Source organism: Dipodomys spectabilis, unplaced genomic scaffold, assembly GCF_019054845.1.
Source record: "Dipodomys spectabilis isolate Male_0828 unplaced genomic scaffold, ASM1905484v1 ptg000113l, whole genome shotgun sequence".
NCBI lineage: Eukaryota > Metazoa > Chordata > Mammalia > Rodentia > Heteromyidae > Dipodomys > Dipodomys spectabilis.
This window is the reverse complement of record NW_024870790.1, coordinates 2857378-2874783: the sequence shown is the minus strand read 5'-3', so window position 1 is coordinate 2874783 and position 17406 is coordinate 2857378. Positions and strand designations below refer to the sequence as shown.

The 17406-nt window shown below is 37.8% G+C and overlaps 1 protein-coding gene across 1 annotated transcript; it reads right to left on the bottom strand.

The window, feature by feature from the left end:
* Window positions 1–419: 419 nt before the first annotated feature.
* Window positions 420–8936, bottom strand: Pwwp3b (PWWP domain containing 3B). The gene is made up of 3 exons (XM_042688175.1): window positions 8812–8936; window positions 5094–5260; window positions 420–4113 (listed from the first exon to the last, which is right to left on the bottom strand). Exon 3 carries the CDS (start codon window positions 3903–3905, stop codon window positions 1845–1847), a length of 2061 nt encoding a protein of 686 aa, XP_042544109.1. The 5' UTR covers window positions 3906–4113; window positions 5094–5260; window positions 8812–8936; the 3' UTR covers window positions 420–1844.
* Window positions 8937–17406: the final 8470 nt, after the last annotated feature.

Sequence of the window (17406 nt, the reverse complement as noted above, 5' to 3'; positions counted from 1 at the left end):
AAGTCTATTATGACAGTGAGTTTTTTATTTAAAAGTGACATAACAAGCATTAAAATCATGGCAACTACAACAAGCAAACATCGTAAACAAATTGTGTACATATATATGCATGTACACATTTTAATTTTCACAAACATCATTATGCTGCTGCAGAATCTAGTCTGTAGTGTGTATCAAGGTGAAGGATATGATGTTTTTTTATTGTATAGATGCTGTACAGAGGGGTTACCATTACTTGAGTAAGGTAATGAGTACATTTCTTGTCGAGCATTGTTAACCCCTCCTTTGTTTTTCTCTTACTATCCCTTTCCTTCCCACCGTCCTCATTCCTCCCCACCGAAGTTGTAAAGTTCATTTCCAAAATAGTGTCTTGTCTCATTGTTACAATGGGTCATCCTGTGTCCTTATTTCAGCATTTTATTTCCCTTCCCTTCACCAAATTAGATAAATATAACAAAACAAATATGAAACTGCAGATTTTACACCAACAAGTAGTCATGTATCTACATAGGAGAAGAACCCTAGAGTGATGGTTACTTGTCAATTTCAAAATGCCATTGGCTAAGTAGGACAATTATTCAAGTATGGCTACATATACACAATGAGAAGTTGAAGTTGATAAATTGTTCATTCTTACTTAAAATAAGATTTTTTGTGAGATAAAATTTTAGAAAAGCTAATTCACTTTTAAAATATGTAACAAGCTCATGTTCAGTTTTAGCACTTTTTTCCACATCAAGTGACTTTACTGACCCATTCCCAAATTATCAGATTCTGGTGAATCCACCCTCTTTGAGTTATTTGGAATGATTTACCAGCTGTCACTGATCTTACTAGAGTTAATTGGAATTATTCTAGGAATAACCACATGCCAAAACTAAGTTGAGGCAATGACTACATATGGAGATAAAATTTATAACATAATGTTTGCTTATTCTACAGCTTATATCAAAGGAGATTGTGTTGGTCAGCAGTAAGTCGGGACTATTGAGTGTGCATATAATAACTCTAGCTGCCTTCTATGTTATCAAACCGCTATGTGAAGAGCCACTCACTATTAGTTATGAACATAGGAGACTGTTTTAAGAAACTGCTCAACAACTGAAAGCTAGACACTCTTCAAAATGGAATTTTAAGGAAGTATTGAATGAACAAGTCTTTTCAAGCCTGTCCAGATTATTTTTTCTGCATACAGAAATTGTATTCACACACACACAGACAACATGCAGATAAGCCACTTGTTTTAGAGCTCTAGATTGTTTTCCTGCAAAAGTAACTATTGTTAGGTACAAGATATAGCAAAGCTTATCTATCTTTGGTTCTATGTCTCAGAGATATAATTTTTCAAAAAATAAATAGGCATGGCAGGAAAAATAATTTGGCTATCTTAAGAGAAAACTAAGCCCTTTATAAAACTGGAGCAAAAAATATAATTGCCATTTCTTCTATTCTTCTTTCCTAGTTATCTTGCTTAATATCTATTACCAGTGCAATTTTAATATTCAAATGATTGTGCACAGTGTATCTAACTATACAGCAAAGATATAGAAATGTTACAAAATAAACAGTACTTTACTATAAAGTCATTTAGGAATTATGAATTGAAAAATGTATGTGAAAGTAAAACTGCTGATGTATATTGGCAAAATTGGCTTTGAAGAAGTGCAAAAAAATTTTTTAGCATGGCAAACTGAGAAATCTAGACTATCCTTTCCCTAAACTGAACACATTGGCCAAATCCCCCCATTTCCCATTTTCAGAAAATATTCCCATGTTTGAGAGATGTGATTTTTTAAACTATGATCTATGAAAGCTCCCAGTGATAATTTCAACTCTTGCATTAGTTACTGCGTTCCAGTACTAGGTAATGGCTTCCGTCTCTTTTCAAAGAGAATTTTTGAATCAAACAATTCTCTTTCTCTACAGCCTAGAGCTGGTCCTTTCAGATACTTTGCTTCAGCTGCTTCATAATCTAACCCGTCAACAGCAGAAATGGAGCAAATAATTGCTTCTGGCAGAAGAACTTCTAGGACAAATTTAATCTTGTCATCTTTTATCCGAGTGCGCATTCTTTGGTCTATTTGCTTGTATATTTCTTGTAGGTATTTCACCACCTCATCCAACTGATCTTCATCTTCAAAGTATGTTTCAATACATGGCATGAACCTCTTGGCATGCAAAAATGAATTCAGCCATCTGGACCTTTTTTTGCCTTTTAAGATGGCCAGAAGATGGTCTTCTGTTCCCTTTGCATTCACAATAAAGTCCACAAGGTTCTTATTGGCTCGGTCCCGAGCAGACTTCATTCGGTCAGGAAGAATTTTCTGATAGGCTAATCTCTTGGTTGGGGAAGTCACACTCATTTGTTCCCCACTATCGTCATTGTACAGTTTTGGAAATAAATTTCTGAAGGTGTCTCGCTTGATTTCTTTCCGAACCGGATAACTGATATCAGCAGCAAAATACTCAAGGAAAGAACCTACGAAAGAGCCACACCCTATTCTAACTCTGTAGTCACAAATCAGTGAAATGCACCAATCAATGCTCTCCCTGTACTCCTCCCTGGCTTTATCCACTAGTGCTTGCTTCTCTTTACAGTCATATTTTTTTAATCTTCTGAAAGGCACTCTAATTCCTTTCTTTTCAGAGCTCATGTCTGCCTCAACAAAAATCACACTTGCTTTCCTCTCCTTTCGCCTGATACTTTTCACTACTGCTGGCCAAAATGGGTATTTTTGATATTTAAACCAGACAATGATCCCAGTTTCAAATGCACATGGCTTGTAATCAAGAACTAAGCGTGGAAGTTCTTCTTCTTCGTCAGTGTCCTCTAATGCAAGAGTCCTAACATGCTGCACACTCAGTGAGCTGGTTGAAGCTGAAGCTTCACCCTCAAGTTCAAAATCTAGTCTTTGAAGACTTCCTTCCTCATTCCTCAAAAGTGAATAATCCAGGACAGAGTTAGAGGCACTAAGTGAAACCTGATATTCCCCTGAAGTAGTAGAACAAGATGGCTCAGCCTCCATGTCTGTTTCCACAGGAGGCTGATTCTGGCTGGCATCTGAGCTTGGATTTGGATTTGAGGGACCCTCTTCAGGATCATCAATATTCTCTGCAATGTTAGAGCACTGAGAGGAAACAGCTTGGTCCTCTGGGGAGCTATCTGACTCCTCTTCTTTCAAGGCTTTGGGCACCACAAAGTCATGTGACAAAAATGGAACGAACTTTTCATCTTTAATATCTACATTCTCCTCTTTGATTGTGGACATAATTGCTGTGATATCAATCTTTTTCTTGTCTTCTTTTTCATCATCTGAAAATGAAGCATAAGTTGCATTCCAACAGAAGTTTGGTGATGGCTTTGTTTCCAGTTCATCTTCAATAGCTGTGTTCACCTGTGATTTATCATCAGACAGGAAGTCATCATTTTCTGTAGGTGCTACCAGCGTTGCTGGGCCTTCACTTTCTTCAAGATAATTCACAGAGTCCCCTTCATGCTGCCGAAACTTTTTATGAGGGGGGGACTCAGACAGCTCTTGCAGTACATTCTCAGACAGTGTAGAGGTCTCCTGTTCATTCAAAATACCTTCCTGACTCAAATTTGCTCTTTCATTCAGGATATCCAGTGCCATTTTTAGGGATCTTTCATAAGCTGTTTCCTCCCTAGGGGAAACACTGACTTCTGACTCTATTGTTAGGGAAGAAATGATAATTTCAATTGCAGATTCACTTAGGATCTTTGTTTCTGTGCTATCCACTGTAACTTTTTCATCTAGTGAAAGGATTTGGACTTCTAGTGCAAATGTGCTTTTTCTCTTACCATCTGATGAAATCTCAGATCTGGACAAAACTTTTGCTGGCCATATCTGATCTTTCCAATTGCAGAGGACATACTCGGCATTCATTGTGATTTAGATTTGTATACCAGGTAGCTACTATCAGAAGTTGAGGTGGCTGACTGTCCTTGCCTCTACCAACACAAATACTACCAAAAACACCAGTCTTACAAATGTCTCTTTTGAGGCTGGACCACCAACGGTATATGACTTATGGGGCCTCTTCTTTTCAATTACAATTTCTCTAAGATGTTGAGCACGTTTGAATAGGATAGTTCTAGAAAATAATAAAACAAGGGAAAGGAAAAGTATCAATAAACGAAACCAAATCATTTTGTCAAGGTATAATACTACCAAGTTTTAACACATTAAGAGATAAACTAAAAAACAACACTCAGTAAGAAGTAAGAAAGACCAAATATAGCATAACATAAGAAGATAAAGAAACTGGAAAATTGTTTTATAGTTCTTCAAATTTAAGAACTTACAGTCTTATTAAGGAAGGAGCATATACGTATCAGCAGAGAAGAGAGAGCTCATGGTAACATGTCAGGGAATTGGTTATTAGATAGGTTGATATTTTTCTGTCCTTACTGTTATACCTGTGGAACTCCATACTTAGCAGGTGTCAGAATCATATGGAGGACTTTTCTGATGGACTTCTTTAATTTCTGGGCTCCAACTTGAGAATCTCTGAGATTCAAAAATTGTGTATTTTGAGCAAGGTTAATTATTCTAATGCTATGTTTTCATGAAGATCTCATTGAAAAGTTGAGTGCTAGCTAACCACAGCTTTATAACTTTTAGGCCATATGTGCTTTGCTATTCTTCCAAAAAGCAAGCAGACAAAAAACAATGGGATATGTATATCCTTGACCCATTCAAAAATAAGTGGCCTCATAAAAAGCATAATTGAGAAAGACTGCTATGATCACATATTGGATAGTGTACTTATCGAGAATTTTAGAGCAGAGTCATTGGTTTGAACTTTAGGTAGACATGTGAAAAGCCTCATATTTCTTTATAATTATTTAAAACATTAATTTTCTTAAAACTAGGTATTATGACTTTTAATTACAAACATTTGGCTACAAAATGGGGGTTAAATAATTGCACCCCAAATTCTCAAGTGAATAATTTTAAGTTAGTGTTAAATTTAAAATGTTACTATTCCAAAGCTGTAGCAAAAGAAATTATTCTCTAACATCTCATACTGTTTTAAATGTTTACCTCTTTATGAAATGAGAAAAGTCTTACCCTCTGTCATGTGGATGAGAACTGCCTTGATTTTCACTCTACGTGCTAGTCCAACAGAGCCTTCACCCTGAGGGGCACTTCAGTGGCTGCACTGCCTCACAGGGATTCACCTGACACCACACACAGATTGCCCAAGTCACGTGCACCTGAGATATTACCTAAGCAGTCTAAAACAAAGACATGGGATCAATAACATGGAAGAAGTAAGAACAAAATTTCCATACCAATATTCTACCAGGAATGTCATTCTAAAACAGGGGTGAGATGAAATCCCATGCTTATTTTCCCTCATCTTCTAATACTGTGAAATGCTCTTTGGGACACTATTATATTTTTGAGATCATGATGAAGTCATCTCTGAGAATAGTGGGCAATTGGAGAGAAGGAAGTAACAATTACCTTGTATTTAGTATGAGTCATTTGATAAATTTTCTATTTGAATCCTCACCTCAGTCATCAATGTGGATGTCTTTATTCCTTACATTTCCAATTTTTTTTAATGGGCTCACAATTATAGTATATGCAGTCTCATAATCTATTAATACAAAATTATTTCACTGCTTTATTGATCTACATCATTAAAAAATAATTGCCCAGGGGCTTGGAAAGTGGCTCGGTGGTAGAATGCTTGTCTCGCATGCATGAGGCCCTGGGTTTGATTCTTCAGCACCACAGAAACAGAAAAAGCTGGAAGTGGCACTGTGGCTCAAGTAGTAGAACCCTAGCTTTGAACTGAAGAGCTGAGTGACTGTGCCCAGGCCCATAGTTCAGGCCCCACAACCACCACCCCCACCACCACCACCTCCCCTTCCCCCCCCCCCACCCCCCCCCCCACACACAAAAAAAGATTGCCCAGAGATTTTGGCTATCTGGCAGGTGCCATCTTGTGGCTACATCTGGAGCTACAGCCTGCTCATTATGAATACACAGGACCTTAATCACTAAAAGATCTTATGGGAGAAGTATAGAAACTACATTAGCCACCCAGAGTCCTTTCAGGCTTTTACAATTCCTTATTTTAGATTTAAAGGATTTTATGGTATGAGATTATAACATGATCATATCATCAGCCAAAATGTGATTAGGAAAACATAAGAAGCTTATTAAAATTGAAAAGCTACCAAAAATATACAAAAGGAAGCACAACTAAAAAGGAAAGAATGAATTTAATCAAGTCCTCATCTCCGAGAGAGGAAATGTATAGAACAGAATGAAAAGAGAGAGAGAAAGAAACAAGAAAAAAATGAAAAAACAAAAATTTTAATTTAAGAGGCTGGGAAGGTGGCTCAGTGGTAGAGTGCTTGCCTTGCAAGCCTGAGGCCCTGGGTTCGATTCCTCAGCACCACATAAGAAAAAAGAAAAAAGCCGGAAGTGGCGCTGTGGCTCAAGTGGTAGAGCGCTAGCCTTGAGCTGAAGAGCTGAGGGACAGCGCCCAGGCCCAGAGTTCAGGCCCCACAACCGGACCCCAAAAAAAAAAATTTTAATTTAAAAATGAAGCCCTTGAAAATTATTTAAGTATAAAGAAATAATACTGATAGAAGAAAAGGATAGGATGAAAGGAGGAGAGAAATAAATAGGAAAAAGAAAAAAAAGGAAGCACAACTATATATAACCACTATACATATTTTCTACATATTTTCTAGAAATGTAAATGATATATATATGTATAGGTATATATAATATATATCGCTATATCTTTCTAATCTCTATCTATCTATCTATCTATCTATCTATCTATCTATCTATCTATCTTTGAATGATTGTTCTTCAGTGAACCATTCAAGGAAATGGCTTAAACACAGTCCTAAATGTTTTCTACATGGCTTTTTGTTCATGATTTTAGTTTTTTCCAGTACTTTGGCTTGAATTCAAGGCTTGTGATCTCCCTTGGCTTTCTCACTCAAGGCTGGTAATCTATCACTTGAGCCATTGCTCCACTTCTGGCTTTTTGGTGATCAATTAAAGAGTCTTACAGACTTTCCTGCCTTGGGCCACCTTTGAACTGTGATAACCAGTTCTCAGCATCCAGAACAGCTTGAATTGCAGGCATAAGATACCAGCACTCAGCCTCATATGATTTCATAAGTTATTTTAACTGAGATATCCCACAGCTTCTCAACACTTACCTGAAAATTCTGTGAAGATATCAAAGAACAAATAAAGTGATGCTTTGTGTGTGTGTGTGTGTGTGTGTGTGTGTGTGTGTGTGTGTGTGTGTGTGTGTGTGTGTGTGTGCGCCAGTCCTAGGGCTTTGAAATCAGGGCCTGAGAGCTGTCCCTGAGCTTCTCTGCTCAAAGCTTTCACTTTATCACTTTGAGTCACAGCTCTACTTCTGGCTTTTAGGTGGTTAATTGGAGACAGAATGTCAAGTATGGGCTGATTTTGAACTGAGATTCTCAGATCCCAGTCTTACAGCCTCCTTAGTACCAAGAATTATAGGTATAGGACATCAGCCCATGCTAAAGTGATATTTTTTTAAAAATGAGAATAATAAAGTCAACCTTGTCTCCCCAACCATACAAATGATTCCATTTGTAGTTTGGTAAATATGTTTTTCAGATTTGACTAGATACATTATTAATCAAATATACATTAATATTATGTATTTACCTATATTAAACTAGCATAAATATATATTCTGAAAGAAGAGAATGTAATATGTGCTATTCTATTTATCTTATGCTATTTCTCAGACTTCAGATCACTGTATGAAAAGGTTCATGTTTCTATCACTAAATATACAATATTCCATAGTATGGATATACCATATAATATTTTTTCAGTTGCTTACAGAATAAAAAACAAACTAAATACTCCATCTCACTCATAAACTTATGTGATACAAATAATTGGCTCCTTCTGATGACTGAAATGACACACTGTACAGAGGACACACAGGGTTATAGTCAAAACAGATAACCAGGCTACCCATTTGCTTGGGTTGAGGAAATTTTCCACTGCTAATAAAAGGCAAGAGACAAGAGACACAGGAGCATGAATGTGTATATGTGTGTATGTGTGTGTATGTGTGTGTATACATGTATGCTTGTAAGTGTATATGTGTTGGAAACCAAAATGTGTATGTTTTTTCAGCTGCATTTTCTTCTGACTGTAAGGATGATCATGAGGGATTCTACTCTGAAAGATGTTGCAACAGATTAGAATAATATTAAAATGGCAATCTGATTAGCCAGAAATGCTGGATGCTGACAGAGGGGTTAATTTCTTTTAGATTTTTTTCTAATCACACATATAGGTACATGTACACTGTGCAGTTTCTTCAGTCAACTATCTTTGATCTCTTCTCCATGTGACACACACTCGATCCACATATCAATTTATAGAAGTAATTCCTCATGCTGTCAATTACTTGTATCAGTTCATAATTTTGTGCAAATCAATAATGTTTAAAACTTTAAAAAAAAGAACACAATGCCTGGCAATATAAACATGGAATTCCAAGGCAATAAATTATCATGAACAGCCATGCTGCAGTGAAGCCTTAATTTAGAGCCCGTAATCTGATCACCCCCTTTCCCACTGTAGACTTATAAAGCCTTGGGAGGTAGAAAAATTCCAGAGGATTAATTCCTTCAAAATGGAAACGATTCTCACAAAACCACACATCGTTCCTTCCTGCCACTCCAAAACCTGTTTTTGTCTCTTTACTCCAGGGCCCTGAAAAGTCACTAGAAAATAAATTTCAGACAGACATTACCTTGAAGCTTCTTGTCAGCTGCAGCTTGGTGAAATGCAGCTCCTCTTCCAAGACTGGGCAGGCAGAGCTGCCTGCCAAGCTGTTCAGAGAAGGCTCCGCCCCCCAGCTGTGATGAGGAGCAGGATGCCCCGCCCTGAATTAGAGGAGAGAGAATTTGCTAAAGAAACCGCAGTAAGGTTGTAGTGTGGAAATGCTCCTTTTAAAAAAGACCTTTCCAGTGTAGTGGCAATAAGGGTGTGTTTAATTCCCCTCTAAATCCTTAGGGTAGGAAATTTCTTCAAGAAAACAGGTAGCAGATTACTTTATCTATAATAAAACCCAGTTAAAATACCTCAAACATTTCTTCCTTGCCTTTTCTGTTTCTTCAGGAAAGTTTTAGAGGTTTCTTCTTATATATGTCTATTTCTGACGAGAAGCAGAAAATTACTGGTTCACTGGGGAAGTCCCCATCTCATATATTCTTATCAAGAACAGGAAATTCCTTTTTCATACATTTTGCTGTTTTTTACTTGGGCAATTAATGTGGAGAGAATTATTTTTTAATTTATATGTTCCTCTTTATTTCTATGCATATTGTTTATTAGAATTTTCTTATTTTAAGCTTAATTTTCATCTTCTGATTTAAGTTAAAATGCCAATCTAAAACATTATCATTGATAATTTGGAGAATGAAGTATTTTACTGGCCTTAGTGTCACATAATATATAGTATTAGTCATATACAAATAACTGCATTTGTAAATTCACATTTATATATGCATTAAAGTTAGAATGAAAAATTACACAAAATGAATGAATAGCATCTCTCAGCTGATATGTTGTTGGGAGTGGGGCTTAAGTAACGACATAATGTAATGTTCATGCTATAAACAACCCTTAAATCTCAAAGTTTCAAACCTCAAATGCCCAAACTGTCAAATGCCAATCAAGTGGCCAAGAGAAGGAAAGTCCTAGCAGTGATTAAGCAACTCAACCTATGTATCAAACAAATTCTTGGGCCTTGAAGTTGTATAGTGCATTGGCTACATCTGGCTGTCTAAAGAAGAGGGAGGATTGAAATTCATGTGGATGGTTTTAAGAGCCAGTTCTGGTAGACATCACTACTGGCCATAGTCTAATAGCCACAACTCTGGACAGGTATTGAAGCCCAACCCAACTGCCATAGAGGGAAGGAATGTAGTCTCTTTGTGATCCTAGGGTGAAAATGAAGAGTTTGGTGAACATGTAGTACACTCACCAACACAGGAAGTTTTCCTTTTCAGTTTGTATAGACTTGGGTATAAAGCTTTTTAAATAAATGTGTATCATATTTATGATGAACCTGAGAGAAACTTCAAGTTTTTCACTCAAAGCCTACTTCAGTTGTAGTTAGGGTGGCAGTGGGAGCTCCTGAAATGTTCCTTTTCTCATATTCCCTCTCTGCAATCCATAGTTATGTGATGGAATTTCTTCCCAAAAATGAAAATACAAACTGCTGCGAAGATACTAGAGAAAGTACCTCTCAAGGGTGGATAAACAGCTAGAGTTGTCTTTTTTCATTTTCCTTATTTACATCCTAAAAATTCACCACAACACATAGAATTTATTTAGATAGCCACCCTGAACTAAGAAGTGACTAGGGATGGATGGACATGAATCCCTCAACTTATTGGAACAATGGACTTCTCTTTTACTGAAGTCACTGTGTTTTGCTGTCTCTCTACCTAGTTATAGCAGAAAGTAGTTGATCTTACAGCGTGCAATAGAAATAAATCATTCTTCTTGTAGAATTAATCCTTTCAAGGCTTTAAAAGTATTTAATTTCAACTGAAGTAAATCATTTCAAAGCATTAACATGTTACTATAGAATCTAAAAAGGATTATTAGATCTATGTATATATGGTTTCACTTAAATGAACAGATTTATTTGATAATGAGCTTTACAATATTCATTTAGTCCTCTCATTTTACAAATTTAAAAACACAAAGGCACACAAATTACTGTATTTAAAAAGTATATTTTTTCTTTCTCTTTTGTTGATTTTCTATGTAGCATGTAAGTCAGGAAATACTATACCCCTTCATTATTTTCCAAACAAAATGCAAAGTAAGAGGTCAACTCCATGGAGGACACCACTGTCTCACACCTATAATCCTGACTAGTCAGGAGGCTAAGATCTGAGGATCTTGATTTGAAGACAGCTAAGGTAAGAAAGTCTATGAGATTTTATTTCCAAATAGCCAGCAAAAAGCTAGAAGTTCAGCTGTGGCTCAAGTGTTAGAGTGCTAGAGCCTTGAGAAAGAAAACTCAAAAAGTGCCAAGGCCCTGAGTTCAAGCCGCATGCACACACACACAGACACACAGACACAGACACACACACACACACAGCCACACACACAGATCAAATCCACAGGAGATAGGGAGTGATAGCCAAATAATAAATGCTAATATTAGAGTACTAATATTAAAGTGAACATATGTGGTAATACAGAAACAGTGTCTAATACCTTCATGTAGACATTATTCTTAGTAATGATATTTTATCTCATTTAATAACTCCATGGTTATTACATGCACAAAAGTCATATAACTGCTCATTCAGTATGAAAACAGTAATAATAATAATAATAATAACAATAATGTTACAAGCCAAAGTGTTTTCTCACTGTGTACCAGGTACTCTGTTATCCCCGATTCTTACAAAATATTGCTTAATAGGTGCTATGGATTGAATGTGATCGTCAAAATTCCTGTGTTAAGTCCCAATGTAAAAATGTTGAGTGGTAGGACCTTTAAGAGTTGATTAGATCCCGTGGGCTTGTTCCTCATGAAAACATTAATGTCATTACAGCAGGACTGAGATAGTTACCATGGGAGTGGGTTCCTGATAAGAGGATGCATTTGTCCCCCTTTGTCTGTTCTGTCTCTCCATGCAATATGTGCTACTAATTCAGCAATTAGGCCCTCACCAGATGCAGATCCTCAATCTTGGAATTCCCAGACTCTAGAACTGTGATCTAAATGAGTATCTACTGTTTATATACTTCTCAGTCTCAAGTATTCCATTGTAACAGCACAAAATGACAGTGGATATTAAGAGTATTCTCATCTTGGACGTGAGATGAGATATTAATGCACTTTAAAAAGGATATCCTGAGAGTATTTGGCACATGGTATTTGGATCTAGGTCTTCTTTACCCCAGAGTCAATATTGTTAATCACTAAGACACACTGCCCTTCTTTCACTGCAAACTGAAAATACTCTGCAAATGTGTATGGGATGAATGGATGAGTAACTGAAAGAATCTAAAATTGGTATTACTGAGAGTCATTGGAATTTAAACAGAACATGACATAATATATCCAATGTTGCACCTAATCTGCCTTCCTTCATTCCTTTGTTGTTGTCAGAGTTTAACATGATACAGTGTAATTATGGCAGTGAGTAATATCCCATCCCCTTTGACAATTACACTGATTGCAAATAAGGCACAAGTTCTTCCCACCTACAAGGACAGCCATCTCGACTGTGTCTGTTACCTTAACTAGGAGTAAACAATACTGACAAGATCAGACTTATCAGATATACATGTGGGAGAAGGTTTTCTGGGTGACGGAATTCTACTGTTTTCTGACTGTGGTGGTAGTTGCATGAGTATAGACATATATACAAAAATGTTAAGTAGAGTGTATGACACTTTACATGTGATTTTAACATATGATAATTCAAGATTAAATGTTTGAATATAATGTAATAACCATTACCTAAAAAACAAATCTTTTAAAGTATGCTTTTGAATCCATTATTTTCTTCCTATAGCATATTTAATAAAAACCACAAAATGACCCTCATACATATATAATATTTAGAATACAAAAAGGCCTAAGAGAATGTCAGCCATAACAATAGCAAATCTCTGGGTAACCTACAAATTCTAATTTCCTTCAGTCTACCAGAGAACTAAGTAAAATATCAAAGGATAAGAAGTTTCTTTCCAGAAAGACAGGACCTTCTTATCATTTCACTTTCCAAAGCAGAGACAATAGTTGCTATCATAGGAACAAGTAAAAATAAATCATGTAAGCTTGGTGCGGATGGCTCATGCCTGATATCTGTGAATCCTAGTACAAAAGCTGGAAGTGGAAATGTGGTTCAAGTGGTAGAGCATCATCTTTGAGAGAAAAAGCTGAGGGACACAACCAAGTCCTGAGTTCAAGCCCCAGTACCAGTACCAAACAAATCTGAGATGTTGTAAAATCTTAAATGGTAAAGAGCAGGGTCTAGTTTTTCAGTTATTATCTGAGGCCTGTGACACTCATACACTTACTGCTAAGTTCTTTTCCATGGTCCTTAACTGGAAGGTCACAAAAATAAGTAGGGACAAAACAAGAGGCCTAAAGAGCTCATATCACTGGTTCAAGTATGTGAAACCAGCTGTACCCTTAAATCTAAACTTTATTTTTTTATCATGGAGAACCAAGGGATTAAGCCACTAGGGTGCAGCAGTAAATCTCTTGGACCCAGGCAAAAATCTAGTGTTTCTGGGGGAGGAACAGAAGTAAAATGCATTTGTCTGAGGAGGGAGAGACAGGAAACACTCAAAACAGCCATTGCTGTTGAAGGAGAATTAGAAGGGAAAAAAATCTCCACTATGGAGGGAGGGGATCTTATAGAAATAAAAAAGTAGGGGGCAGCTATTTCTGAGGAAGGGGCATGAAAATACTTCCCATTAAAGACCAATCGCAGATTTAAATGAGAAGTTAACTCCCAAAAGGAGAGGAAAGGATGCTGAAAAATCCTCAACTCTCATGGTCTGAGTGCACAGGGCCTCCCTAAGGTTATGACTACACAGGATGACAGACAATACTTCTGGTCTAACGCCTCATACTAACGGCAGCCTATTGTTACAAAACAGGTCACAGCTTAAAGACAGACCCTCCTCTGTAAAGGACTACTGAAAACTTAGGGTGGAGAATCATGCAGAAATGTCCTCTAGCATTCCAAGTGTCACTCAAAAAAGCAAAGGTATGCAAGCCATATGGTAATGAAGTGAGCAAAACAATTTCCAACATAAAACACCGTTAACCTGATGCCAAAATCAAGCATACACATACTCCACATAGTAAGAACAGAAAACAACATACCAGTATCTGTCATAAACATAGGAACATAATCCTTAGCAAAATGCTATTAAAGGCAATGACACAGAAAAAGGATAACATATAAAGAGCAAGTGGAATTTATACTGGGAATGTAAGGATGATTCATCATATGCAAATCAATCAAAGTAACTCACCCTATTGGCAGACTAGAAAAGATTCAAAAGTATCTTATTGATGCAAAAAAGAATCTGACAACATTTCAGAAGCATTCAAGACAAAAACACTTAAACATGCTATAAAACAAATGGATAATCCTCAACCTAAGCAAGAATATCTACAAGTACTGCTGGGGAAGATGGCCCAGAAGGAACAGAATCACCCTAGCTCTCTCCATTCAGAGATTCGGGGTCCTAACACAGATTTCACTTCAAGAAAATGACAACAAGGGCTGGGAAGGTGGCTCAGTGGTAGAGCGTTTGCCTTGCATGCCTGAGGCCCTGGGTTCGATTCCTCAGCACCACATAAGCAAAAAGAAAAAAGCTGGAAGTGGTGCTGTGGCTCAAGTGGTAGAGCGCTAGCCTAGAGCTGAGGGACAGCACCCAGGCCCAGAGTTCAGGCCCCACGACTGAATCCCCCCCTCCCCCCCCCCCCACAAAAAAGAAAATGACAACAAGAAAAATATAAACAGAGAATCACAAGAACAAAAAAGAACTTTCTATTTGCCGGTCGTGGGGCCTGAACTCTGGGCCTGAGCCATAGCACCACTTCTGGCTTTTTTTTGCATATGTGGTGCTGAGGAATTGAACCCAGGGCCTCATGCATGCAAGGCAAACACTTTACCACTGGGCCACCTTCCCAGACACACAAAAAAAAGAACATATACCTAACACACACAAGGAAGGAAAACTGTGAAGTGCCTTCCCACCATCCCCCATTGCAGGGCCACCAACATGGCTAAGCTGCCACAGTGTACCTGTGGTGACCCCGACCAGAGCAAACAGCAACACGCCTGAAGATCCAGAGTTACAGATCAGCAATAGGACACCAATGAATCAAGATGCAAAAAACTTTCACCACAATGGTGCTGGTCAGCTCCAAACCAACCCCATGAACCATGAGTATGAAGCCGGCGACCCATCCCACGTGGACCAGCACTGGGGATGACCTAGAGTGCTTGGCCCAGACCTACTCCCTCCTATCTGAGAAGCAACACCATACCTGTGGGAGCTCTCCCCTTCTGAGGCTCACACCTTTCCCAGAGGCCTGAATGCAGCCCTCTACCACATTGGAAGTAGATGCCAGTCCAGGATTCAAGTGGGCACCAATCCAGGACTTGAGTGGGAACAATTTCCCCATGCTACCCTGAGGGAACCCACCCCCTCCTGAGCTCATACCAGAAGGTTGAACTTAGCTCCCCACTCTGTGGGAAGTAGACACCAGTCCAGGACTGGAGTGGGCATGATTTCCCTGCACCACCCTGTGGAAACCTGTTCCCTCTGAGGCTTACACTTGAATAAGAGAATTAAACACACCTCCCCACATCATGGGAACAGACCACAGTTCAGGACTTAGGTGGGGCAACCTTCCCTTAACTCATGGTGCACTCCCCTCTCCTCGGCCCTGTACCAGGGCTCAAATGAGGACAGGGAGCTGGAATGCTGCTTCTGGTCTTTTCCGCAGCAGACACTTTTCCAGGACTCAGGCCAGGACAACCTCCTCACTAGGACTAGTGGGAACCGGCCTACTCCAGACACAGATCTGGGCCAGTAAACTAGACTACCGTGCACAACATAATGGGAACATGCCACAGGGCCTAAACCCAGGGCAGGACACCAGACTGCCCCATTCACCTCAGAGCCCTACAACTGGCCAGCACCTATTACACTGTTTGCATCACCCTGAGCTAAAAGGTGTCAAACCCAAAGTCTGACAGAAATCCATGCAGTGAATTATACTCTGCCACCACTGAACTTGACACACAATCTTAATGATCCCAACAATCCCTGACCCCAAAATCAGAAGAGGGTTTTTTTTTGCTTCTTTGTTTTTAATGTAATTTCTTTTTTCTTTCGATATTTTTTTTCCCCTTTGGTTTGCCCCTGTTGTCACTGTATTTTATTTTGGTACCCTTTGGATTGTATATACGTTTATCTAATTTAGGGAAGAGAAGGGGAATAACAAAATGGTGAGACAAAGGATAAAGGGTGAACCAATGCAACAACAAAAGATTACAAAATTCATGAATAATAAAGATAACAAACAAAATTCAAAACCCAACAACAAAGACAGCAAAGATTAGGCAAAAAAATTAATGAAATAGAGACCAAAAACACTATATATAAAATCAATAAAAGAAAAGCTAGACAGACCGCTAGCCAGAAAGATGAAGAAAAGAGGCTATTCAAACCAATAAAATTAGAGATGCCAAGGAAACATTATAAGCATATAAAGGACTACTATCAAACCATATAATAAGATAGAAAACCTAGTAGAAATAGACAAATTTCTAGAGATGTACAAACTGCCTAAGCTGAACCAAGAAGATATAAACCAATTAAACAGTCCTATAACATGCAACAAGGTTGAGGAAGTAATCAAGTCTTCCAACAAGGAAAAACCCAGGTTCTGTCTGATTTATTCATGGCTGAATTCTATAAGACTTTTAAAGTTGAACTAACACCAGTATTCCTCAAACTTTCCAGTGAAACAGAAACAGAAGAATAAATTTCAAACTCATTCTATGACGCCAGTATCATATTTATCCCAAAAACCAAGTAAGAATTCAACAAAAATTGAGAACTATAGATCAATTTCTCTGATGAGCAAAGTTCTTCAATAAAATACTAGCTAACAGAATCCTGAAACATAAAAAAAGCATGCATTATGATCAAGTAGGATTCATCCTACAGATGCAAGGTTGGTTTAACATTCCTAAGTCAATAAATGTAATTTGCCACATCAACAGAGTCAAAGACAAGAATCACATGATCATCTCAAAGATGAATAAAAAGCCTTTGACATCCAATATGCATTCATGTTAAAAACTTTGGAGAAGCTAGGAACAGAAAGAACATTCCTTAAAATAATAAAGGCTATATATGACAATACCAACATCATACTAAACAGAGAAAAACTAAAACCATTTTCCCTAAAATCAGGAACAAGGCAAGGATGTCCACTCTACTCCTCTTCAATAGAGTTATGGAATTCATAGACAGAGCAATAAAGCCAGAAAAGGACATAAAAGTGATTGACATAGGGAAAGAAGAAGTAAAACTATTCCTATTTGCAGATGACATGATTTTATATCTAAAGGACCAAAAAGATTCTACCCCCAAGTTCCTAGAACTGATCAACTACTTTGGCAATGTAGTAGGGTACAAAATTAACTCATAAAAATCAGTAGCCTTTCTGTATGCTGACAATGTACAAGTACAAGCAGAAAAGGACATTAGGTAAACAACTCCATTTGCAATAGCCTAAAAAAAAACCCATTATGTATAAGCCTAGCTG

What these genes read in the sequence shown, in the direction of transcription:
- Pwwp3b (XM_042688175.1), bottom strand. Translation starts at nt 3,905, where the DNA reads ATGAATGCCGAGTATGTCCTCTGCAATTGGAAAGATCAGATATGGCCA.